General features: G+C 39.8%; 1 protein-coding gene across 2 annotated transcripts in view; it reads right to left on the bottom strand.

The window, feature by feature from the left end:
• Window positions 1-320: 320 nt before the first annotated feature.
• The window catches only part of cachd1 (cache domain containing 1), a 102,786-nt gene continuing 75,880 nt past the window's right edge, over window positions 321-27,226 (bottom strand). Inside the window, exons 13-28 of one of the 2 annotated variants that reach the window (XR_004898695.1) lie at window positions 25,631-25,799; window positions 25,344-25,486; window positions 24,301-24,482; window positions 23,017-23,127; window positions 21,687-21,809; window positions 20,260-20,359; window positions 20,017-20,133; window positions 19,304-19,464; window positions 18,650-18,736; window positions 13,948-14,064; window positions 13,259-13,410; window positions 12,549-12,710; window positions 11,545-11,622; window positions 11,357-11,458; window positions 1,699-3,856; window positions 321-481 (exon numbers count right to left, since the gene is read on the bottom strand). Coding sequence is in view for 1 of the 2 variants with exons in the window: in XM_031283816.2 (XP_031139676.1) it covers window positions 3,612-3,856; window positions 11,357-11,458; window positions 11,545-11,622; window positions 12,549-12,710; window positions 13,259-13,410; window positions 13,948-14,064; window positions 18,650-18,736; window positions 19,304-19,464; window positions 20,017-20,133; window positions 20,260-20,359; window positions 21,687-21,809; window positions 23,017-23,127; window positions 24,301-24,482; window positions 25,344-25,486; window positions 25,631-25,799 (2,049 nt within the window). In the remaining variant the exon portion in view is untranslated. Of the gene's footprint in view, window positions 3,857-11,356; window positions 11,459-11,544; window positions 11,623-12,548; window positions 12,711-13,258; window positions 13,411-13,947; window positions 14,065-18,649; window positions 18,737-19,303; window positions 19,465-20,016; window positions 20,134-20,259; window positions 20,360-21,686; window positions 21,810-23,016; window positions 23,128-24,300; window positions 24,483-25,343; window positions 25,487-25,630; window positions 25,800-27,226 lie in introns of both variants that reach the window. The other variant, XM_031283816.2, reaches the window with a different exon arrangement.

The raw sequence follows: 27,226 nt of genomic DNA, 5'->3' as shown, positions 1-27,226 counted from the left end.
GTGAAGTAAACACAACATTTTTCAACTTTCTGCTAAGATATAGCTTTTTTGCAACGAAAATGCGGGGATTATGAAATCATGCAAGCCCCGCATATTTTGCGTGGAAATCGGCAATTTATGCGGCGTATTTGAAAAAATGCGGCCCCCGCATAATATGCGGACTTTGGCTGATTATGCATTGAATTATGCGATCGCATAATCACGTTTTTCTGGAGGGACTGCCCAATGAGCAGTGCAGCAGTTGTTGCTCAGCTATATGCATCAGTGTAGCTTTTTCTTAAATGAGCAGGAATATATATTTATAAAAAAAAGACAGATGATTTAAGTGTAAAATGGACTTTATCACATTCACATTGCATTAACTCTCAATTTGATAACTTTATATGATACATGGGGGGATGTACACATGTTCCTTCAGTACATTAATTAATGCTTTTCAGTTCACACACACACACACACACACACACACACACACACACAGCTGGTAAATACTGTTATAGCTCTTGAAAAAATGCTTTTGAAAACAAACTCAATTTGAAAAAAAAAACGATTTGCCCCAACATACACAAACATTAAAATATATGCCCTGAAATGCTACAAGACTGTGCCGATGTCTAATTGAACCAAAATGATGTACCATGTGAAGTGGTGAATATAGATTTTCTGTGACACATATGACTGTAGGTAAATAAATGTTGTTAATATGGTCAAACTTGCAACAGTAAATGGTCTGATGGTATAACCGTAATGAAAAACCTTTCTGTATTCAAAGCCTTGAGTGTATTGAGAATATTTAACGCACTTCACATACAATGAGTTTAAGAACAGTAGTACTTTGACATGAAATATTACAAAGATAACACCACTTTGTTTTAATCTCACTGCTCTAGTCAAAATATTTAGCACTTTTGCAGCAAACACATAAAAATAACTGTAAATGGCTTACAGTCTTAAGTAGCAACAGAACCACAGCATGGCTTACAGCAGCTTACTGTAAACTGAATCCACTACAAGTGTATTGTTTTGGTCGTAAATCAGTAAAAACACGTAGTACCGTTTGTTTTTGTTTTTTTGCAAATCTAAATTAGTTAATGGTGAGATAAGCTTTCTTTAACATTTTTGAAGACGTGATAAAACTTTAAAAACTAGAAGTCTCTCAAACATAAAACATGTGTATTAATTTTTCCAGGTACTGACTTCCATCCAATATGGACCTAAAGAAAAATAAATCTAAAAGAACATCCAAGGCATCGAAAATATAGTGAGACACCATGAACAGACAATTCAAAATATCATACCCAAATATCTGAGCATCTTTTGAAGCATAAATCATGTTTTACTAACATAAAAAATGGAGTGTACAGGACATTAATAGCTATTTGTGATTCTGTATTTACACTTCACAATGAATCTCTGAAAAACAACAGACATTTTTTGCACCCAGAAATAAATGGATGCCACACCGACGCAATTTTAACCAGCTGAACAATCAAACCCACGAAGCACAGATCGGGTCAAGTGACTTCATCAGAATAAAAATAAGTGGATTTCTCAATCATAATAATTTCACCTATAGTTTTCTGATACTATCTTGGAAAAAAAAATACAATAATGCATTCAATGAAAATGTTCCAGGTGGATGATCATTCTCTCTTCACACACACACACACACACACTCCCCACACACTCCCCACACACACACGTGTAGAAAATACATTTTGAGTGGTTAACCACAGAGGAGCCGACAGATGGGTGTAACCTCTGTACAACAGCAGCATCTCTCCCTCTTTCACTCTTTGATGAGAAGGAGACTCCATCTTGGGAATCACTGGAAATTCAACTTGCTTTGCACAAAATCCAGCACACAACTTTAACACACAGTATCAGTCTGGCCTCAGGGGCAAAATAAGTTGGGGGGGGGGGGGGGGCATTCTCCACTGGTTTTTCTACTCAGGCAGACAGAGGGGACAGCACTCAGTCTTTGTGAATCTCTCAGAACATCTATAAGGATCCCCAACTATCCTGACACCAAATCCCCAGCAATGACTAAAGCCAGGAATGTTTTGCTGGTGTTACTTTCACTGTTCTCTCCTTCATCCCCAGGAGTCTTACAAAGGCAAGCAGGCATAGAAGTTCTGCCTCCTGATACAGAGGACATGTCCAGAATGAGGATGTTCGGCACGGCAAGTCTTACCTCACAATAACACAAAGACCTCAGTGATTCAGAACTGTGAATACAGAAAGAAAAATGTGCTATGTCAAGGACCACTTCCTCCAAACTACTCTGAGACAGGATGTGATTTAAGGCTCATCATTTTAATTAGTTTTTTTTTTATTGATATTTACCGAAAAATACCTGAATATCTTTTTATTTTTCAAAGGAGCGGATCTGATTTTGATTTAAGGTCCCTGCTCATCCAAACAGGTTTGATGCTGCAAGAAGACACTGTTCACCACACTATATAGTAAATGGGATCCTCTGGGGTAGAGGATAGCTCAGAATTTATAAAAGAAATTGAAGAAAGAAATGGAAATGAAATCCAAATGAGCTTGTGATTATGCACCACAGGCAAATATGTCTGATATTCTTTACATTCCAAATAAACAACCAGAAAATAATGAGGGTAGGTCAGTACGTATCACTTATCCCAACTACTTTCTTGTTTGTGTTAGCTGCAGCTGCTTACTCATCTGTTCTGAACATTTACCGCTTTAATAAATAGTAGAAAAATAATCTCCCCCTCTTAAAAGTGTTTCTTCCTGTATTTATGGGAATTACTTATTTCTTTTCGCACTTTGAAGTTCACAGACACTCGTGAAAAATGTCCAAATATCTTTAGAAGAAACCCAACTGTGGAGAGTCTATCTGCAGAACAGAGAGTAAAGCTGCAATATAATTCATGATAGAATCCCACATTAGGTACCGGTCTATGTAAAAATACAGTATTCTTACTCTTCATCTGAGACATTTTCACAAATGTAAAGAGAGCTTTGTTCCCCTTCTGCCCATCACCACAAGTGGACTTAGTGGGGAGGCTGGGATGGAGCCCTAGGGGGGTCCAATCAGCATCTAGATTTTTATGTTAATTTGATTATCCTCTGGTCCTATAAAGTGTTTTCTCTGGCCTTCCACATGGAAATAAAGACCTCTATCCTCCCTCAAGGATTTTAGGTTCCAGATGTGTCCTCACCTCAATGAATAGGCTCAAACAGCATTTTTGTGTGCTTTTACAGAGTCCTGAATGAAAAATTCCTTCAAAAAACAAACATTCCATTTGGTTATTATTACTGGCCCAGGTCTGGTAATTTTCAGTGTGTGTAAAACTGTGTACACTTGCCAGATTTTGGACTGGGTTATAAAAAAAAAGGGTTGAGATGGAGATGTTGGCACAATGAGACCATATTAAGCTAAACATTCATTCATGGCAGAGATCCCAGTGGCCCAGTGACACTGTGAGTCCAGCTTCTCTCTCCCTATGTCCATCCTGACAGTACCTACTGTGTGCTGTCTAATCAAGCACAAATGTTTTTAAAAATAGTCTTTAATAATAAAAAAAAAAAGTTCTATCCAAGTTCCATCCCTGGCAGGGGGGCGAATGCTGCGCTGAAGATCAGCACTCTGCGTCCACACTGTGCACGGTGACCGCGGCCTGCAGGTGGTGCGTGTGCAGCGGGTGGTGGTGTGTATGCGTGTGCCGGTAGGGGTGAAACTTGTGGCTGAGCAACGCTGCCGTCTGAGGAGGCGTGTCCAGGTCAAGGTCATCGTCGTGGTTACCGACGTCGACACCAGCCGAGAGCGGGTCGTTGTTCCCAGGTGGATTCTCGCTGTCCTCCTGCGGACTCATGGTGCTGTAGCCTGGAGACAACATACATACAAAGGTTGGTGTAGCTGGACTTGTTATGCCTCTTACAACTCTTTCCCCAAAACATGTCATAGAACCTTTTCACACTTAACCTTTACCCAAAAAGCTAAACTGGAACAAAATAAAATATTCTTAGTTTTAATATTTTCCCTCAAAATCAACACCCTCACAGGTTTTTACTAGTTGAAAAAAAATCTAGTTTACTAGTTAAAATCCAAGTGCTACACATAATACGCTCTAGGATGCCTTATTCAGGCATTAGATGAGGGGTTAAAGCAAATGCATTATAAAGCACTTAACAGACACTGTTCATGTGCATCAGTTTGGAATAGCTGCAAAACAATGAAAAGAAAACTACTCAGCAAATGACGCCCTCCAGTTGAAGATTTTCAACACAGAAACATTCATGTGAATACACGGTAACACACTGTTTCTGAAAGGAGTACAAGCTCTTTGATGGCACATTGACAACTAAATATCCCCACAGGGCATTTTTGCTCCTTGTGTTCAGCATTCTCATACAATCTCAAAAAAAGAGGCATACATATTTATGATCTCTTTCCTACACATATTGCACATACGTCTAGCCCGAGGAGATAGAATCATGAGCCAACATGGCATTTAGTATACATTGTTAAGTGGAGCAGTGGGAGGGCGCTACTGCTGTTACAGAAAAAAGGGGATTACTGGGTCAGAGAATACGTAAACAGATCCATAAAGAGACCAATATTTTATTATACTACAGTCCAAGTTTGTGACGACTGAGGTTACTTATCATGTACTCTTCCAGCAGCTTATTTTCATGAAAACCTTGTAGGCTCTGGGTTTATTCAGTTGTTTCTTCACTTTAACACAAATTGTTCATAACCCTTCTACATTCAAAAGCAAACCTAAAACTTTCCGATTCCCACAAGCTTATGGTTAATTACTGTGAGTGTGTGTGTGCGTGCACATGAATGGTCACACTTGTTTCTTGTACAGTTGGTTACATGTGTGGCTATTTGATAGGGCAGGGGTTTCCATTTGATTGTTTTGGGTTTTTTCTTGCTGTCTGGTTGGGTGTATGCTTCATTGATTCAGTTTCTGCATTTTACTCACTGTATTCTTATATGTATGTTGTTAATGCTACCTATGTTCTCAGGTTTATGCTTATATTTTGTCTTTCAATGTAAAGCACTTTGAGTTTACGTCTAATGAAATGTGCTATACAAATAAAATTGCTATCGCCTTCGGGACCATGAAGTCCATCTGAAAACATGGTCTGACTATAAAACATATTTGGGAGTTGATCTGGAAATAAACCCATTTTCCTTAATTCCTTTAGTGCAGTCTTTTCCAGGTTCTGAAGTGACACCAGCAACATGCTGCACCACGGGAACATCAATCTGTTATTGCAGTCGAGCAAATAAAGCCTGTAAGCCTGCGCGCCTCAATGATTATATTTATAGAAAAATCACTGCAATTTTAGATGATGAAACATTAAACCTCCAGAGATACTGAACCAAGTGGTGTTTGTGTGTGTGTGTGTGTGTGTGTGTGTGTGTGTGTGTGTGTATGTGTATGTGTATGTGTGTGTGTGTGTGTCAGTGTGGGTTCATATGTCTGAGGCACGGAGGGAGAAGGTGGTGGGTTGAATTATCGTGTCAAATTGATCTCCCAACAACCTTTTCCTCCAAACATCTAAACCATCGGGTAAACCTATCTGATCTCTCAACATTCTTCTCAGGGCTTAAGGACTTCATAGTAGGATAAGATAAGATACGATACGATCAACTTTATTGATCCCACACCGGGGAAATTCACTTGTTATAGTAGCTCAAGAGTCAAAATGCAAAGCAAAATAAGTGATTAAGTATAAAATAAAAATTAAACAATATTATCATTCTTGATATTCATATTATACACTATTATCAAGCAGGCTATACCCAAGCAAATGCTTAATAAGTACAGAACCAAGCCAAACGATTCAGAAACTGAGACTGCAGCCATGCTAGCGGCTTTATAAGGCTGTAATTTTGCACAGTGATGCCTTGAGATTAATGCTAACACCAGCATGCTAACACACTCAGAATGACAACAATAACATACTGTTGCTAAGCAGGTGTGTTTTGTTTACCACGTTCATCATCTTAGTTGAGCGTGTTAACATGCTAACATTTGCTGATTAGCACTAAACACAAAGTAAAGCTGAGACTGATGTTGATGATATGTTATTAGTTTTTTAGATATTTGGTCATAAACTACAATATGGGACAGATTAAAAGTTTTACCCGATGATGGCGCTAGAGGAAAAGTCATGGGCTCATCAAAGTTATTACAATTCATCCTGATGGGGACATAAATCTTTGTACAAAATGTCATGGCAATCCATCCAATAGTTGTTATATTTCTGTTTGTACCAAAGTGATGCAGACCAACTGACTGACATTGCCATCCCTCTTTAAGCCATGCGACCAGCATGTTGCCAGCATTTACTTTTCTAAGGTCCTTCCTGTCATGTTTAGTTGTGTATGTCCAGTGATAAAGTGTCATATAATAGAGGGTAATGTATGTCCCACAATGTGATGTGATGGAAAAGAAGTAAATGTCATGTATCTCTTACTGAGGAGTCCTAAAAATCCTGTACTAGAGTGAAAATGAGTATTTGCTCAAACATTTCTCTCCCTGATTCTCAGAAGATTAGCCGAGCTTTGGTACCAAATGAATTAAAGCCGACAAAGAAAAGGAGAGACAGAAGAATGAGCAGGAGAAGTGAGAAGACAGGGGTGCAGAGAGAAGGAGAGAAGAAGGGAGGGATTAAAGAAAAGGGAGGGATGGAGACTTCAAAGAAGTTACAGACATGGAAGATGCCAACTTCAGCATAGTTTATCCCTCTTTTCCCCAAAGCAAGAGCCAGATTTTCAGACAGGCCTACAGCTAATTGTGTGCTGGGGACAATTTTCAGCTGCACCAGGTGAAGAAAGCAAATCCCTCCTGATGTCAAGAGTTGTGGAGAGACAGGGTAAACGACCATGTTATTTTAGTTTTTGTTTGTTTTAAATGGAGGACAAGTTTGAATCCTGGAAACAAATCCTGGACAGTTTAAAGCAATTGAGTCTGTGACAAAATAACATGTTGACTAAAATATACCGATATTTGAAGGAACAGTTCGACAATTTAAATACACAAATTCACCTTCTTGTCTAGAGTTAGATGAGAAGATCAATAACACTCTCATGTCTGTGCATTAAGTATGCAACCACCACCAGCCGTTTAGCTTGGCTTAGCATAAAGACTGGAAACAGGGGATAGCATGGCTCTGTCCTAGGATGACCAAAACACCTCGGTTTGACCAGGACACTCCCGATTTTGAATTCCATTTCCCAACAAAATTGTTGGGACGCTAAAATGTCCCGGTTTACACCAACCATTATGACAGTGTACTGGTTTTCAGCGATTACATAGCCGACGTGGTCTTATTATAGCCCGATCATTATCTAAACCCATGTAGAAAGACTAATAAAGCGTCCAGTGTATGATTTTAACAATGTGTGTGTGTGTCAGTCAATCGTAGCGGTCTGCATAATCTGTGCAGCCAGCGTTACAATGTAGGCTATATTTGTAAACATTGTTGCAATGCCTCTTCTTATCTGTCTTGTTTTAACCAGTCCCTCCAGGTCCGCTGGAAAGTCAGCGGACGAGCGCTGGGTGGAAATGGGGACATTCTAAAACGTGAAAAAGCTTAATGTGGTTTAATGTACCTAAATGACGATCAATGATTACCAAATTTCATGTGTGTCAATGTAATGACTGATCGTTGTTTAGGTACATTAAACCACGTTAAGCTTTTTCCTTACAATAGCCTCAATGAAGCAGAAACGCTTAATGTCTGATAACGTCCATAATAATTGGACTTTGGGTTACATTTTTTGACAGTTTTCAGTGGTTATGAGGAGCGATATGAGAGAGAAATTTGGTGATCACTGATCGTTGTTTAGGTACATTAAACCACGTTACGCTGTTTCACGTTAGGACTTAAATAAAGCCCATGAGAACCGTGGAGACTCAACCCACAGCCGCTCCACTGCCCTGCTGAAAATGTGACTCAGATACTCGTCACACGGACCAATTTTGCTGACACCTGTGCGCAATTTCACATTAGGCTTTCAGCCAACAAATTGATTCTTGAGCAAATTCACTCCTCTAACAAATACACGGAATGACTGTTTCCAATAGGGAAGCTATCTGCTCTATCAAATGAGATTACATTTGTGTGTGTGTGTGTGTTGTTGGTTAGAATAGCACTGGTAACACTTTACGGTAAGGGTACATTCATTATCATGAATTCATGTATGAAATAATTGTTGTAGGCTATGTATTATTATGCATTATGTAATGATTTCTGTGTTACTGCATTCCTTAATATCCCATGAATCATCAGGAATTGACGTGTTCATAGTCTGTCATTCGTGACCTCATACATGAACAACACAACTAAAGCATTAGGTACGTGGGCACATCATTATGAATTATGATTTATTAAGCATGATCATGATTATTTATTTTTCTGCAAAAAAATGTGGTCATCACTGCGCAAATTCTGATCTGAACACAACTTGTGCATAATGATGGACCCACCTTACCTAATGCTTTAGTTGATGTGTTGTTCATGCATGAGGTCATGAGTGAGAGGCTATGAACTCAATTCCTGATGATTCGTAAGATATAAAGGAATGAAGTAATGCACAAATCATGAAGTAATTCATGCATGAATTCATAATTCATGTACCCTTACCGTAAAGTGTTACCATAACTTTAGTTCAAGCCTGTGGCAGCAGTTCCAAATAATTCGTTGAGTGCCATGCAACAAAAAATACGTTTTCATAAAGTTTTTCACAAGTTCAGTGGGTGCATTTTCCAAAAGAATGCTTTAATTCTGAAAAATAAAGTTGGTCCCACACGAAACTCACTCAATGTCTTTTAATAGGCTATTATTTCTTAGATATGTAGGCTACATACCAAGAAAATTCATGAATATTATTTGAGATACCCCATTATGTTGTGAGCAGTAGGCCTATGTGTGCTGTTGGCACAAATTGTGTCTAATCTGTCTGTGTCTGACCTGGGCTGGCACATGTTCACGTTAAATAGCGTGTGCGTGCACGAGCACTACGGTCACGCGCAAAGTTTCCCGGTTTTAGTTCCAGGAAATCTGGTCACCCTACTCTGTCCAAATGTTAAAACTCTCTAATAAGCATGTTTTATCTCATTTGTTTCATTCGTTAAAAAAAAATGTCATTTGTAATTTGTTTTATGGTGGTTGCGTAAAGGACTACTATATTTCATGGCCGGCCCGGGAGCAGTAACTAGCTAAGCTAAGCTAACTGGCTGCTGGCTGTAGCTACAGATTTAGCATACAGACATGAGAGTGGTATCAATCTTCACATCTAACTCCCATCTAATGTCCCAAAATGTCAAACTATTGCTTTAACTTGCCTATACAATGTCAATTTTATCTTCAGGATCTCAAACTAAATTTGCCCTATTAAAAATCTCAATATAATTCCTCTTTTCATTTCTTCATAATTGTGTGTTAATGTTTGCGATTGTTTTGACTGATATTGCAATTGTGATGTGATTAACGATATTGGAGGGAATGATCATTTTTGTATCATTATTCTCATTTGAATTGAAAATAAAATAAAATGAAATTGATTATAGTGTGATGTTTGCAAGAAACTGTACCAAACAAAAAATTTGTCTGTAGGATATGATTTGTAGACTGGGATGTCTCTGCAGCACCACAATACTTAATTTAGAATGGTATGACACATAGTGTCATACCATTCTGAATACAGCTGTGATTTGGATATTGCACTAGTGCATATTGAGATTTCGATAAAATTGCGATTAATTGTGCAGCCTTAATTCCTGCATCACTCTATATGTACAGTATTCATTATTAAATGGGTAGTTCTAGCCATTGCCTGTATGCAAATATTGCAGCTCTGCCAAACAGCACTTTTATTGTGTGCGTCACTCACTGAACAGATGTAATGCTTTGATCCTTCAGTGATCTGCATGTAACGTGTGTGTGTGTGTGTGTGTGTGTGGGTGTGTGTTCCCTTCAGCAGTATGAGTGAGTTGATTGTGGTAGGAATACCACCTTTAACCAAGCAGAGAGGAGCAGCAAGTTTGAAGCGTCAGCTTGGTAATACATTTGATTTAATCCCTGACGAACTAACACCCCCTGTTTCCATTATTTCAAACTTGTCTTGCTCTCTGTCCCTGTCCTCTTGCCCTTGCATTACACTCTTATTTCCCTTCTTTCATCACTTTTGCATCCCTACATCTCTCCACTTGTACTCCATTTTCTGTTTTCTTTCTTTCCTATTCTCAGTTATGCAACATGTGATGGTCTTTCCTGTCCATTTATGTAGACCGCTCTTTTGATTAGCACTTATGAATCACTTTTTTTGCTTTTCTTACAACTTCTTTGTGAAAGGGAATTCAGATGCCCTTCATTAAATGACGTTCGGATTAAAAACCTTTTCTTTGACACTTCTTCCTAAAGACATTCCTTCACAAAATGTAGTTAAATAACAATTTCTTTGATATTTAGAATTAGGTTAAATGAATCTGTATTGTAAAACTGATGTTATGCAGGAGACGTGACATACAGAGAATCTTACTAAAAAATGAAAACCTTTTTTCCTCACATCTCTTTATCCTCTCTAGTTTAACAGCGGCAGCTGAATAGCTGTTACACGTGTCTTTGTTTCACTTTAGCCCACTCTCCTCTCCTTTCCTCTCCTCGCTCCATATTCATCCTTGTTATCTCCGTCATCATCCGTTATGCAACAAATATTGGAGACACTCATTGCTAGGAAGTGGAGTGATGCCATATGTAGGTGGCTAGGATAGCTATGCTTATGCTGCCTAGGGCAACATTTCAGCAGAACGCGTGCTGGATGGGTCAGTTTTGTAACCAATGAAACCAGAAACCAAGATTATTTTAGACTGAACAAAAAAAACGTTTGAAAGGAAGTTTAAGCTGTTTCAAAACTAATAAATAATTACTGGACATTAGGCGGTTTTCTACAAAACAATTCCTGACGATATTGTTGATGCTTCTTGTTTTCACTAAGTTGTCACAAAATCAACTTCTTCAACAACCGTGATGACTTCAGCTTGACCTGCATGCATTTTCAGGTATATCCAGTCAGAGTCCTTTAGAAAGGATTTCATAATCTCATGAGTGGCTGCAGTTCTGAACCTACCAAGCACTTACTAAAGAATACAAATCATATAAATAGTTTTGCTTTGATACAGCATTACCAGCATTTAAATGCAATCTACTTAATTCCTCTTTCCATCAATGCTGATGTACTGTATGACATAATACAGCACACAACTATTGGTTTTGAGTGTCATCACGCGTGCTTTTATTTTGTTAACTCCTCCGCCTCTGTTTATCTATGTATATGTGATGAGAGATAAATTATTTGTCTTACCGTGGTCACTCTCTGTCCCCGATCGACCCCAGTACCTCCGTCTCCGTTCAGGCGTGTGAGTGTGCCGCTCAATCACCGCAGCGATGAATCGAGTGTTACTGACTGAAAGTGAAGAGAACACACAGGTCAACACAAAGGCCCAGTTTAGTAATAAAATACTTGCACTGTCATATACTGCCAATACTTACTGATTCCTCTGTCCTCATGGCTGTCTTCATCCCTCTCATCTCTTTCGTTATCCAGGTTGGACATTCTCACTGACATTTCTGGAGTAGCATGAAGGTAGAGGGGAAGGGAAATGAGAAAAATGCCAAGGTAAGATCGATGCTACTGTTCCAATATGTGAAGTATAACAAGCAAGTAGGTTAGTTTTAGATGGAGTTGATACATGTATGATGATTACAGTTGATATTCCGTTTAACCTCTTTAGCCCAGATAATAACTTATGTACATGGGGATATTAGCCAGTATGTGAGTGCATATACACATGCTCCACTGCAAGTGACTTTTAACCTCGCCTTTGACCATGTGTGTTATTGGTACAAGCTGCAAAAGATACTTTTTAGATATCCCTTTTAGATATTTCATCTCTCTCCTCCTCTCCACACATACACATACACACACACACACACACACACACAGCGGCGACTTTATGAGCCAATTCCTCAGCCTAATGCCTTGTGATAACACACTCCACCATCTATCCCAAGTTGTTTACCAAACTATCACACCAAAAGTGACTTGGACTCAAGAGTTTTAATGAGATTGTAATAGTGTTTGATTTTTTTGTCAATAACGCTGAGTAATTACATAAATCATGCTGCAGCAGCTGGTGCTGCGTGATGCTAATGTCAGCTGGTAAGTTCCAGCAGCAGATGCCACACTGCTTGTTGATCAGGCTGCTTTAAGACTTTGTTTCTTGCTTTGGCATTTGAAGAATTGCCAGTATGTGAAGAACTAATTTTAAGGATTATACAAGCAACTACTGTACTGTGTTTCCATTTTTGCTCTTGTAGTTTTTGGGGCACTACAGGTCAACCAGTGGGAATATAAGATACAGAAAACCCACTACAAATGCAGAAAAATGATGCTGTGGGTTAATTTCCCTTCAATCTCGATTTCACTGAGCTGTAAGGTTTCACTTTAACTGTAAAGATGTATTTGTGAGACAGAAGCCATCCATCAGTCTCACCCTGTGCTGCCAGTGGTGACATGTGCTGGTGCGAACGCCTGTGGATCTGGTGTCTGTACGCGTACACAGCCAGCACTAACACCATGATGCATCCCATAATGCCCCCAGCGACCGGACCCACAGGGGCGCTCTTGATCATGTTTAGAGATGCCACCTCCTCATCTGTGGAAGAAAGAGAGAAGAAGAAAGGAGAGGAAAGGAAAGGAAAGGCAGAAGGTTGTTTAAAGAAATTACAAAGGATTTCAGATGGCTGAAGAACACGCCAATATCAAACAGCTCTGGCTCAGTTCCTAAGTCACGCTGAGACATTTTCTACTTCGCTTCTATTCTCTCATCGGTGTGAATTGCCACATAAAAGTTATTCAACTGCAGGCAGACGACCAATTCTTATTGGAAGAACTGTTAACAGAACCAAAGACAAATTATCAGCCAACAGAAAAGTTTCAGTCAATCTGAAATATTGGTTATCTGTGATCTACGATCAAGATTTGACTTTTGTCTTATTTTGTTTTTGCTTGTTTATTTATTCACTCTGCTGGCTGAGAAGGTGCACCACAGTACATTTAGGACCAATGTCTTTGAGGAACCAGACTGCAAATACTCTGAAGGACTCGACCACTTTGCACCTTAACTGAAAACGAAATAAATTATCTAGTTGATCTATTTCTGTAAAGTATGTAGATCTTGATTTATATCCACATATTACTCACCTAGGGTTCCAGGGCCATCTGCATAAGGACTCTTGGCGCCGACGATACCCCCAAAACATTCCTTCTGCAGGGCACAGTACGGCTTGTCGAGATGAGTCTTACCATCACTGTCCACCATGCACCACTCACAGTCCAACACGCCGAAACAATCACTGAAACAGGGCCCAGGCAATAGAGATTAAAATAAGATTCTTGAAGGGCAAACACTTAAAATAAGTTTGTTTTTTTAGAAGGGCAAAGTGGCAAATAATATTTGAGAGACAAAAGGGATATTTTTTTCTGTCAAATTTATATAAAGACAAAAGCCTGTAACTTTTGAAAGCTTGTGATTTATTTAACAGTGCATTACTGTAGAGTATCTGTCTGATGCATTAAGTCCTGTTTCTGTGATAAATATGCAGCAACAATGATAAAATGTTTTGAGATTGAGTCAATTCTATAATGTCTTGAGCACAATAGAGAGGGACACTCTTCACACTTCCCTTGTATTACCAGTGGGTGGCACTGTGGTGTTGATGTGTAACAACCACATATAATGTAAATACACCCTGTAGCTCATGGTAAATCGACGTCTCTCTGTTGTACGTCTGGCTTTGTAAGAGTGTGTTGAATATACTTCATACATGCATAGATGTATATATTACACCTGTTAACGTGTACCTCATATGTGTGTAGTTTAGTGTGTATACCTGCTGGTGTATCTCTGGCTACAGCGAGTGTTGATGCACTGGGGCAGGGTGTCATGCAGACTAGGATCAATCACATTCAGACTGACTGGCTCCTGGTGCACCTCACAGCTAGGGTTCCTACACACACACACACACACACACACACACACACACACACACAATCATAAAACACACAAGGTGAAAACACAGAAAGGTGCAGGTATGGTACATATTCTTGGTCAAAATACAAACATCCAGCTGACAACATCTATCCAAATCCTAGAATGTAACATGATTACAATAAAAAACAAGAAAGAAAGCAGATGCTGTACAGTAAATTTGACAAAGACAAAGAAATCAAAGCGTGAGCCGGCAAAGTCTTCAGCGTGTCAATTTATGCAAAGCAGCTTTAAAAGTACAAACATCATTGCTGCTTGACACAAAACACAGAGAAGAATCTGACAGCGAAAAAATGATAATTGCATGTCTTCCTGAAATACAGGAGGAATTGGCATTTGAAACATTGACATGCTGTCAAAGGCAGATGATGGTTGATGAAAGGAAATGGGTGAAACGAGGGAGAGAGAGAGTGAGAGAGTGAGAGAGAGAGTGAGAGAGAGAGAGAGAGAGAGAGAGATGTGAGGGACACAGGTCTGAAAGGACAAGAGAGATAGTGAGAGACAAAGAGAAGTGAGGATACATCCACAAACACTGACACATCTCCTAATATGTTTGCAGGAGAACATACATGTTCAGAGTTCAAATGATAATAACAGGAATATGGAAGAGAATATGTGCATTCACAGACACTACTTTTGTGTACAAGGACTAAACAAATTAATTTCGAAAATGTTTGATGTGGCACTGAATGATAAGTAGAAAATATTACTGACAGCAAGTATAAAAAAATGTTATTTTATGTCTGAGAGATACACACTAGGTAAAAACAAAAGGTACAACAAATGTATATTTGTAATGTGAATTCTAACTTGTAGCGAGACATGGCTGCATTGGCATGCTTTACAATTCAATCTGGCATTTAGCATGCTAACGGTGTCATTCATATTCATATACTGTAAGTCAAATAGCAAAACTTTAACAGGACATGCCAGTGGTTTTTACCTGAATATTAATTAAATAGATTTTGAGAGGAACCCTTTTTATTTGTCTCTTTTCTCAGTTTTTAAATGTCATCCTATGAAGACTATATCTGCCTTTGATGTGACTGGCAGCTCTATCACTGCAAGATACACACCAAGAGTAATGGTATAATTGTTAATATTTAGACAACAAGCATAGGTCCATTTCACTTTGGATTTGAGCTGTTTTGATTAAATGTAAAATCACAGTCTTAAGCCTGATTTATGCTTCTGCGGAGACTCCACGCAGAGCTTTCACCGTAGCCTATGTAAGTGGCCTGAAGTTTATACTTGTGCGTTGGTGTGTGCGTCGAGCCAGTATGTGTGTGTGTGTGTGGGGAGTGGGTGATAGAGCAAGGGAGAAAGTGAGAGAGTGATGGTGATTAGCTTCAGAGCGAGTACCGACTCTAGAGTCATAGTGAGAGAAACAAAGTGTCTCCCCTGTACTTTCTGACCACGGTGGGAAATCTGTAGCAGGAAAAGTTAACCCTCTCCTTGATTTCATGTTGTTTATGGAGAAGGAGAACCAGGAAATGAGTAGGGGGAAATGCAACGCTACCAAGCCACGGCCGAGTGACGTATGTCGCCGCGACATGTAGTTACATTTTTTGAGAGGTGCATGTCAGGCTACGGCGTAGGGTCCGTATATATATATATATATATATATATTAGGGCTGTCAATCGATTAAATTGAATCTAATTAATTACATACTCTGTGATTAATTAATCGAAATTAATCGCAAACATAAACGATACTTTTTAAGAAAGTAAAAAAAGAAAAGAAAAAAAAAGGGTACCAAACAACAGTTGGTGACATAAAAGAACGGCTTGTTTATTGCTAAGGCCATATGGTCAAAATTAGCCTAAATGATTTAATAATAATGTATAACAATAACAATAACTTATTTCACTAGTAAATTGCTGTTGAACGACAAAAACAACCACCAGATGGGAAAAGGACATTTACAATAACTACAAATGCACCACGAGGCTGTAGTTTACCAGTTTCATTGAACGCACCGTCTGTGTTGTTTCTCCGACGGCAGCTACAGATTGTTGAATCCGAATCCTCTACAGTAAAACACAGTCAAACTTTACACCGTTTAGCGTTAGCTGTCAGCATTTTAACCGTGTTTAATCCAGCTACTAGCTAGCGGTAGGCTAACGTTAGCTGCTGTCGAGTATAGTGTTAACTAGCGTCACGAGCAGCGGTGTTTGTGTTGCCTGTATCGTCTTCAGAGCACCAGAGAGAAGTGCAGACATATCAGTGGCACCAGATTTCGGTAGCCAGGGTTGGCAGGAAGACGATGTTTCCAAGTAAATGTTCCAATCAATGATCCAGGCAGCACATTCTCGTTTCCCTCCTTCATTTTACAGTCCATTGGTGGCTAGAACGGCTCCGGGTCAAACGTCAATATGGAATGGATTAATCTGCGTTATTTTTTTTAACGCGTTATTTTGATAGATATATATATATATATATATATATATATATAGTGAGGAAAATAAGTATTTGAACACCCTGCTATTTTGCAAGTTCTCCCACTTAGAAATCATGGAGGGGTCTGAAATTGTCATCGTAGGTGCATGTCCACTGTGAGAGACATAATCTAAAAAAAAAAAAATCCAGAAATCACAATGTATGATTTTGTAACTATTTATTTGTATGATACAGCTGCAAATAAGTATTTGAACACCTGAGAAAATCAATGTTAATATTTGGTACAGTAGCCTTTGTTTGCAATTACAGAGGTCAAACGTTTCCTGTAGTTTTTCACCAGGTTTGCACACACTGCAGGAGGGATTTTGGCCCACTCCTCCACACAGATCTTCTCTAGATCAGTCAGGTTTCTGGGCTGTCGCTGAGAAACACGGAGTTTGAGCTCCCTCCAAAGATTCTCTATTGGGTTCAGGTCTGGAGACTGGCTAGGCCACGCCAGAACCTTGATATGCTTCTTACAGAGCCACTCCTTGGTTATCCTGGCTGTGTGCTTCGGGTCATTGTCATGTTGGAAGACCCAGCCTCGACCCATCTTCAATGCTCTAACTGAGGGAAGGAGGTTGTTCCCCAAAATCTCGCAATACATGGCCCCGGTCATCCTCTCCTTAATACAGTGCAGTCGCCCTGTCCCATGTGCAGAAAAACACCCCCAAAGCATGATGCTACACCCCCATGCTTCACAGTAGGGATGGTGTTCTTGGGATGGTACTCATCATTCTTCTTCCTCCAAACACGGTTAGTGGAATTATGACCAAAAAGTTCTATTTTGGTCTCATCTGACCACATGACTTTCTCCCATGACTCCTCTGGATCATCCAAATGGTCATTGGCAAACTTAAGACGGGCCTTGACATGTGCTGGTTTAAGCAGGGGAACCTTCCGTGCCGTGCATGATTTCAAACCATGACGTCTTAGTGTATTACTAACAGTAACCTTGGAAACGGTGGTCCCAGCTCTTTTCAGGTCATTGACCAGCTCCTCCCGTGTAGTTCTGGGCTGATTTCTCACCTTTCTTAGGATCATTGAGACCCCACGAGGTGAGATCTTGCATGGAGCCCCAGTCCGAGGGAGATTGACAGTCATGTTTAGCTTCTTCCATTTTCTAATGATTGCTCCAACAGTGGACCTTTTTTCACCAAGCTGCTTGGCAATTTCTCCGTAGCCCTTTCCAGCCTTGTGGAGGTGTACAATTTTGTCTCTAGTGTCTTTGGACAGCTCTTTGGTCTTGGCCATGTTAGTAGTTGGATTCTTACTGATTGTATGGGGTGGACAGGTGTCTTTATGCAGCTAACGACCTCAAACAGGTGCATCGAATTTAGGATAATAAATGGAGTGGAGGTGGACATTTTAAAGGCAGACTAACAGGTCTTTGAGGGTCAGAATTCTAGCTGATAGACAGGTGTTCAAATACTTATTTGCAGCTGTATCATACAAATAAATAGTTAAAAAATCATATATTGTGATTTCTGGATTAGATTATGTCTCTCACAGTGGACATGCACCTACTATGACAATTTCAGACCCCTCCATGATTTCTAAGTGGGAGAACTTGCAAAATAGCAGGGTGTTCAAATACTTATTTTCCTCACTGTATATATATATATATATATATTTTTTTTTTTTTTATTCATTTACACATTGAAGATAGGCTTACTATAGGTACAGAAGCCACTATGGTAGCCATACAGTTAAGTTTAAGGAGTCACTGTGCCTTCCACATATACAGTATGTGTAACAATAAAACATGATGTATAAATAATATATTAATAATCCATTTATTTGTATCCATCCGGCCCAGTTTAACGTGCAACTTAATTTTATACAATATATGTACAGCAGTAGGGGGTCCCTACTCCGTCTCTCTTTCAGCTAAGGGGTCCCCCGCCTAAAAAAAACGTTGAAGACCCCTGCTCTAACAGATCAGGCATCATCTGAACAGTTACCTCTTCTATAAGCTATCTGCATTAAATTGTTTCTGAATAGTTTTTTCCCCTCATATTACGTCACTCGATATAACTCACGGTGTAAAATTTGTGAATATAAATGGCATGTAGTATCTGGTTCAGACATGTCTTGCACTGACCTGTTTTCAGCACTGGTGAGGTTGCCGGTACACTCATTGACCTCCAGGGGGCATTCACATGGACACTCACATTCATTCTGCTCCATTCTGAAAAACACAGTTGCATGTTCAGCGAGAAAGCTCCATTTAATTTGTTGTTGTGGTCAAGTAATGCCTATTTTTAAACATCCATGTATGTAATGTTTCATTGGCTGAGCTTCTGTGTGTAAATACAATTCACACAATCTATAATGAACCTGCCTGACCCATTATACTATCTAAGGGTGCAACTTTGGGTTCAACATTAGGGGGGAGGGGGAGTTTGAGATCTCCACTTTTGGGAAAAATTGAAATTTTGAGCATATCAAACACTTCATTTCCTGCATTCTGGTGAATTTTTTCTGCAACAACTTATGCCTTTTCTGCATCAAATTATGTTTCAAATGTCGTTATTTATGTAAAGGAAACCCTCCCATTACCCCTGTAAATTACGCCTATGATACTATCAGATCTGGACCTTTAATAAACTCCAGAGGTTTGTCTTGTGATTCTGTTAAACAAACTAAAAACACATCTAATCTTTAATAATTTAGTATCACGGTAGGTTAGCAACTCTCCTGAGTGCCTGAGAGGTAAACAGTAAATCCCTGATAAGTGTGTGGGTGAAGGTGAGACCTGTGGCAGTTGAGACAGAGCCGGTCCACGGTGCTGCAGGCGCAGAACGCCAGAGAGTCACACGTCTCGTTGACGATACCAGCGAAGGCGTTCGTGCCGGGGATTCGGGTCAGACGGTACTTGGAACAATGGCTACCATGGACCAGGTTGGTAAGGTCCCCCTATGAGAAAGACAGGACATGACATTCAGAACTTTATATTTTATTTTTCCCACTCAAAAGCAATAAAATAAAGATTAGGCCTCTTCACAAATACTTATAATAAAAGAAAAAAACAAGAACATAGAACATAAAAATGAACCAGAACCAGCCATCACTAAATAAACTAGTAAGGGACATGAGGTATTTAGGCAGACTTAGATTTGAATTTTGTGATATTATCCTCAATCTGCTCCTCGTTGATGTTCAAGTGTGCATGAATGAAATAGTATGACATGTTTAAAAAGATTTTAACCCTAATAACTTTAAAGCTGTAGACCTTACATTGGAATAACATACACTGCAGCATTAATAGAATCATAGTATATAGGAATAATTCAAGGTTGCAACACCACGGATCACCACAAGGGAGCAGTGTTATACTACCACATATTCACATCCAGGCCTAAAGGAGTGTGTTAGTGAAGATATGTCTGCTGCTGAGTATAACTGTCTGATTCTGTGCTCCTGTGCAGTCATTCATACATCCAATTATCTTGTGTTTTCCTGACTCACCATTATGCTGGTGTTGAACTTGTAAAAGCGCTGCACGGTGCGGTCACTGAAGCTGTTACATAGGTTTTTCTTGACAAAGTTGGGGTGGTTCAGGATGTCGTTAGCCACCAGCGGCTCCTGCCATCAAAAAAAGAACAGGATGACAGAATGAGAAATGAGAGAAAAACATGAAAAGAGAAGGAAGCTCATTGCAAATGTTTAAGGGTATTTTTTACATTTGTTTATTAGTCCCTGGTCCTTTACCTTGTGTGTGATGTGCTGTTGTTCTGCAGGGGCGTGACCTTTGGGGTCAATGAGAGTGGGGTGAGCGACCAGGTACCCTCTGTCCTCCATTATGAAGCACCTACAATGTATACACACAAATATATGTAAAGACTGCAGACATGATGACAGAGGGGATCAATTTAAAGAATATAACTTACATTAGTCATACGCGTACTTGACCACTAGTTTTTAGATCCCTATTATTTTCCCAAGTGCTAAATTCAACTTCAACCTGCAACATACTGCTCCATTCTACTTCTCTGCATTCCTTAAAGCGTAACTCTCGCCAAAATGCAACCTAGGGTCTTTTTGTGAATGTACCCGAGTCAAACTTTCGTTTAAAAGCATATTTAGGATAGAAGCGCCACTTTTAAAATTTACCGTATTCTCGTTTTTCGGTCAAACGGCCTTTTGAATGGGAGTGCTAGGGGCACTTCTATGATAGCCTCAAAATCGCTATTTTTAAAACACGAAGAAGGCTTGAGACTTTGCTCGAAGTGTGACCAGGGGCTCTACACATGAACGCAAGCATTGAGAACATTGTTTGTGTACAGAGAATTTACTAAAAAGAAAGGTTTTGAGCAACTCAGGTTATCAGTTGTTGTTTACGCTATCTGCCATTTTCTCAGTCAAAAATAGGCGATCTCCGAATGCGAATGAACGGACTCCATAGGAGGAAATGTCATTCTTATATGAGGCTCCTTTTTCAACTACAAGGTCAATATTGTGGCTCATTAACAACAAAACAACAAATTATCCGTGCATTTATATGGAACTAAGCTTTTGGAGCTTTCCATCTTTACTCTCCTCCCTCAACTATTTTTGACTGGCTCGATGGACGGCGTCCGGAAAAACAACAGCTACAGTGAGTTGCTCAAAACCTCTTTTTTTAGTAAACTCTGTGTACACAAACAATGTTCTCAATGCTGGAGTTCATGTGTAGAGACCCTGGTGATACTTGGAGAAAAGTTTCATGTTGTGTCGAGCCTTCTTAGTGTTTTAACAATAGTGATTTTGATGCTAGCATGCTAGCAAAAGTGCCCCTAGCACTCCCATTCAAAAGGCCATTTGACCAAAAAATGAAGATACAGTAAATCTTAAAATATGCTTTTAAATTAAAGTTTAATCACAAAAATTCACACGGTTACATTAACAAAAAGGCCCTAGGTTGCATTTTGGCGAGAGTTACGCTTTAAATATTCTGCCAAATACTCAGACTCTCTGCCCGAGAACCCCTTTAGACCTAATCCTGTTTCATATGGCTCCTGAACACCAACAGGTAGAGCATGAAGGAAGTGGGAAGAGAGCGAGAGGGAAAGGGGAGGGTGGATGAAAAAGGTAGAAGAGAAAACAAAACAAAAGGGGAGACATGAACAGAAGATCAAAACAATCCATCCTCTCTCTACCTGATCTTGTTTCCTTTGTCCTGGTTGCAGATGGGCAGCAGGTCCAGTAGGACCTTATAGAAGTAGCGTAGAGTGAAGTCTATACCCATCACTGCAATTGCATAACCAGGGGCCATCTGAGAGCTGAAGAGAGAGGAGGACAGTGAGAAAAGGAGCAGACAGAAAAGCATGATAAAGGTTTTTTTTGTTTTAAATGGAGGAAAACAATTGAACTTTTCTGCTAAATTGCTTGCTGTGATTGTGTGTTAAGCTGTATGCTGACTGAAGTAACTGTCAGTTACTCTACTGACCTTTAATATAACATAAATGTTTACTCACACCAGCCAAACCAAAATCCCCATTAAACACATACACAAAATACATCACACACATACCCTCGCGCCCTCTCTTTAAATCTGTTTAGCATACAGACTGCGTAATGTTATGCTCACTGAGCCGGTCATCAACACACTAATCTTGACTTATCACACACACTGATACTGAATGTTTATGTGTACATTTGCATGGACCGTGGTAAACGGTTCCTATTGTGCTGCTGGAAGTGGTGTTGTGGTGCTAAGTTGCATTTTAAGCTCACAGAACTAGAAACATAAAACACTTTAATCTCAGCAGCAGTTACAGGCTTCAATTCAAAGATGATGTGTCCAAAACATCCTGCTATAACTTCTATAAAAATTGGCTGAAGCACAGGGTAATACCCTTCACTTCTTTGCACCTGAGCTCAAGGAGGTTGCTGGAATACAGTGGCATGCTCGAGGGCACTTCAGAAGAGCAGATGCTAGAAGACAACTGGGACTAAACCCAGACCATTTGGTTGAGGAATATTCTGTCCCTTATTACACAGCCCTGGAGCAAAAATGGTTGATGGTCTCCTTTAGTGTCTTTCAAATGATCTCCTGTCTTCAGAGACAGTGCACTCTGCTGAAATGTTTGGTGCGGAGCAGATAGTGCACAGTAGAGCTTCATCGCTGAAAACAGCTGCCTGCTGCAGCCGAAAACAACCCTATGAGAGCGTCGAGAGTGAACCAAAACCAGTTTAACGGCAGATACATTGTTCCCTCATTTCCCAAGATTCTCTTGTTCCTGGAGAGCTTTGGTGTGTTTACTATTTTTTTTTGCTTTTATAATAAACCCCCTTAAATGTAAATATGTGACAGTAGCACAGTGAACTGACTCAGTAATGTAATGTTACACAGCAATATCTATCTAATGTTTGCTAGCATTAGCTAACATTAGCCATCAGACGACCAGACTTGATTTCCTCTGGCGCAGTAAAATATGAGAGGGCAGAAGGTTTTACTGTGGTAAAAATACACATTCTTCTTCTTACCTGGAGGCATGGATGGTGTGGCTGATGGTGACAACGTAGCCTGCCCCGCCTACATCCAGGTACGGTCCCGTGAAGGTGATGAGGCCAGGGTTAGCCACAGCATGCTGGTACCTACACAACAGATCACACGGGCAGAGGCTTATTTCATAAAGTTAACCTTCTTTTTCCGTGCTAAAGAAGTAAATGAGATACCTTGAGAATGTGAACAGTACTTTTTGGATTTGCTTGTGCATTTGTTTTGGTCTTGGCTGCATACAAAAAATATCTAGTCTCATTTTTTTATTTTGAAAAATTGGTTATTGTTTGGATTTACAGAAAGACAAATTCTCGCACTCTAGATTTTATGTTCATAAATCAAAATTTAAAAGCAAGCTTTTTCTGATCTGATTTTGTCAAGGAAGAGATTGTATCCACAGCTGAATGCACCAAGAAAAAGCTGTTAAAACAGCTGTAAGCCTTACAAAGTTCACATTTCTTTTATCATTCTAAGTCCCCCTGGCGTGTTTGTATACAAACATAAGTGATATGGTTGATTAATCTCTGTATACATCGGTTTCAATAAAGCAGGGAAAAAAATGTTAAATCTCTGCATTTAAAGCAGGATGGACATTTGTAACGTAGAACACTTTCCATGGGCTGAGCTGTAAAAATGCAACTGTGAATGCAATCTTTTAATGACCCCAAAAAAAGCCTTGTTCACAGAGTGATAATGCGCTACACAATGTGCTGATAATCATTCTAACAACACAAAACTTGCCTGAATAAAATAACAAGTTGTGAAACTGCCTCCCTCTACATGTTCGATCAGCACCCACCATCAGATGTTTTCATTCCAGGCTAGAAACCCACTTGTTTCTCTGGCTTTCAATGTGTTTTATGTCAATATATGTTTTTGTCATTGTGTAATTTGTCAATTTCTGTACTTTTTCCTTTTTACTGTCTAAAAGCACTTTGGTCAACTTGTGCTATATAAATAAACTGACTTGACAAACAACTTTTTAAAACACAAAAAGCATTGTGTGTTATGTTAAAAATGACTTTGATTTAAGTTTACCTTCTGAGTAAACAGCAAGGACAAGCCTGCTTGAATTAGCTTGACTTAATTTTATTGGATATTTGTCAAGTCATTACAATTCAACAGTTAAATGAGAAAATCTGAACTTAATCATCTCAGTAATGGCTGGTCACCATTTTAACATGCACCGCTTCCCTTTAACACACACACACACACACACACACACACACACACACACACACACACACACTCTCCAAAGTAAGCCTCACCATTGTCTGCGGGTCGGGTCGAAGGCTTTGTCCATCAGTGATCCTGGGTAAATCCGGAGCACCCCACTGGGCGTTGCTATGTAACGGCGCACAATGTAGCAGTTGAGGCTACTCATTTCCATTAGTGTCATCCACTCATCCGTGACGTGACTGGTCGCCATAACCTCGTTCCTGACAGAGGACTGCAGAGGGGAAAGGATGAAGGGATGAAGGGAGACAGAGAGAGAAGAGGGACGGTCAAGTGGGGGTAATGAGAGAGAGAGAAGAAAGGAGGAGGTACATAAGGAGAGGACAAAAAAGTTGAGGAAGGAGTAGAAAAGGAAGAGCATTACTTTCAAGTTTGCTTGTAATTAAAGTTTGCTAAAACTTTTGGCAAGTTTGCCTCCAGTCTACCCACAAACAAAATGTAAGTTAAAAAGTGACTCCTGTCAAACAAACACACCTAAACTTGAAATGATTGTACAAACACCTGTATTTAGGAATAAATGGGACTCAATTAGCCCTAAAGCCCTGAAAAACGCCCTGAAAGATCACATCCCAATGTCATTTTCAGAGAGGCTTTTAAGTTTGAAAGGGGTGATGAGGTCACCAGAGGGGGCCTTTAAAACTAGCCTGGGAATCAGAGCTGGGACTGGGGCTTAGAGTTCAACCTCTAACCCCCTACTCCCCCAGGACAGGAATGCACACAGGCTGCCAAAACCACGTGAGGGTCTGTCCCCCTTCTTAAAGATGCAGAGCTTCATTCAAAATGTCTGAATTTAAGTTGTAATGTAAGCAGCCTGAACAAGTTGCTTATCAAATATTGTAAGAAAGTTGCATTTAAAAAACTACTTCTAAACACACTAACTATCTTGGGACCCATTCATTGTGTGTAAGTGTGTTTGTACATACTTGAAGAATATGAATGTGTGTGTACATGCCTGTAACCTGACCGCAGGGCTGGATGTGTGCCATTTGTTTGTCAGGTAAACAACATTAACCCTGTGCGCGCCCACAGGCTGGTCATAGCCGTGAGTCGTATCTGTGTTCCCATGCGTGATTACCTTGAGGCCTGGGTTGGCTATGAGCCTGGTGTTGTCACTCAGGTAGGCGGTGTAGTGCTCCACCATGCGCTTTGTTTCTGGCTGACTGAGGTGCTCGTAGGGAGAGGAGAAACTACCGGCTGCCAACATCACAGTGGGGGACTCTGGGAAAGAGACAGAAAGGGGAGGAAAGGGACCGTCAGAGGTGCTAATCTGTGTTTTTGAGCTGACTATGGATAAAAATAAAGTTTGTAGACTCACTTATTACTCCCAAGTTATTATACATTAGTCCAGTGCTGTTTTCTTACCAACTGTGGAAAGCTGCTTGAAGTGCAGGCAGGAGCTGGGCTGACCCAGCAGGTCTAGACGATGGTACAGTAGCTTGGAGCTGGGAGCTGTGTTCAGGTTCTTCAGATGCTTCACTGGGATCTCCGGCTGCACGTAGACGATGCACAGGATGAAAGACGTGTCCTGAACCTAGAAGATAAAAGACAGGAGTGGGGGTGGTGCGCAGTCACGTAAGGCTTGTATCATGTGGACGCGCCAACAGTTTTGTTGTCATTACTTAGAATTCCTCATGGGAGCGACAGAATCTACGCACTATAGCTTTAAACTAATGTACCACATAATGTAATACATTTGCCTTTAGTGGCAAGTGTGAGCCTGTGAATAAAATACTGGGAGTTGATGGAAGTCCAGTGCATCTCCACTTCTTCATACTCTGTACAAACTAGAAGCCAGCAAAACTGTGACATTACATACACTCCCTGTAATACTATCAGCTCTTTTTCAGTGTTTAGTGTCAGCCTTCACAGCCAGTATTTCATGGGCCGCAGGCATCTTTCCAGAGAAGATACAAGTGTCTGGCTTAACCTCTGCTTTCACCCCACTGATTCTAAATAAACCATGCAGGGCTAGTTGGCCCCACATTCTGAGACTTTGTTGTTAAATCATGCAAACTGTCAAACAAACAGTAAACAGTTTTTAGGCAGACCCAAGAGCTTCTGATAACTCAAGAATAAATAGGAGAAAAATGACCTCAGCTTCTCATTTTTAAAGACACAATTTTGTCTAAATTCTGGTCACAAGCACAAAAACATGGTAACACATTCGTAAAGGATTTCACTAGACAGTATTTGTCCTACAAAAAGACAGAATCGTGTGGGAAACAACAGACTCTTCTCGATTTTTCTTTCTGGGCCAATTTACCATTTTTCTGGCTCTAGAAAGTTAATTTTAAAAAACAGAGACAGCGGCCAAACTCATGGCAAATGATGACGTGTTTGAACTCTAGTGCCTGTGTGAAAAAAACTAAATGTCAAAAGCTTTTTTTTTTTTTTTTTAAACGCTTAAAGTGAAATGCCTAAATCAAGCGTGATACTTCTGCTCCTGCCAAAAATCTAAATGTCAGAAAGCAAAAAGACTCAATATGGTGTGATGTTATTGCTGTTCTGTTGCCATTTGTTCCTAAAACATGACACCTCTAAGCCGGAGAGGAAAAGAGGATTCAAGAGACAAACGGTTTCTGGGTGTGGGAGCACTTGGTTTTTATTACACCAACTAATTTAAGGAGACGGAAGTTTGGTGGAGACATAAAGGCTAGGAGCATAAATCTCTACACTGCTTTTAGACAGTGGTACAGTAATGATAAAGAGCTATAGACAGAGATGGAAGAGGTAGAGAGAAACTACATGAGATTATTATCCCACCACGACAATGGCTCACTGGCACAGAGCCAAACATCATCATTTGTCTTTGCTGAGTGCTTGTTCTGCTTCAAAAACAATACTTTGCTCACATTTACTCGGCATTCAAATGAGGAAACTAAAAATAATTTCCATCTTCACATATGTTAATTTACTCTGGAAACAAAATATTGTATCCTGCTGTAGCATCAACTCCTC

This window comes from Sander lucioperca, chromosome 11 (assembly GCF_008315115.2).
Source record: "Sander lucioperca isolate FBNREF2018 chromosome 11, SLUC_FBN_1.2, whole genome shotgun sequence".
In the NCBI taxonomy this organism is placed as follows: Eukaryota; Metazoa; Chordata; class Actinopteri; order Perciformes; family Percidae; genus Sander; species Sander lucioperca.
The sequence above is the reverse complement of the archived record's forward strand: the minus strand, read 5'-3'. Positions and strand labels throughout refer to the sequence as shown.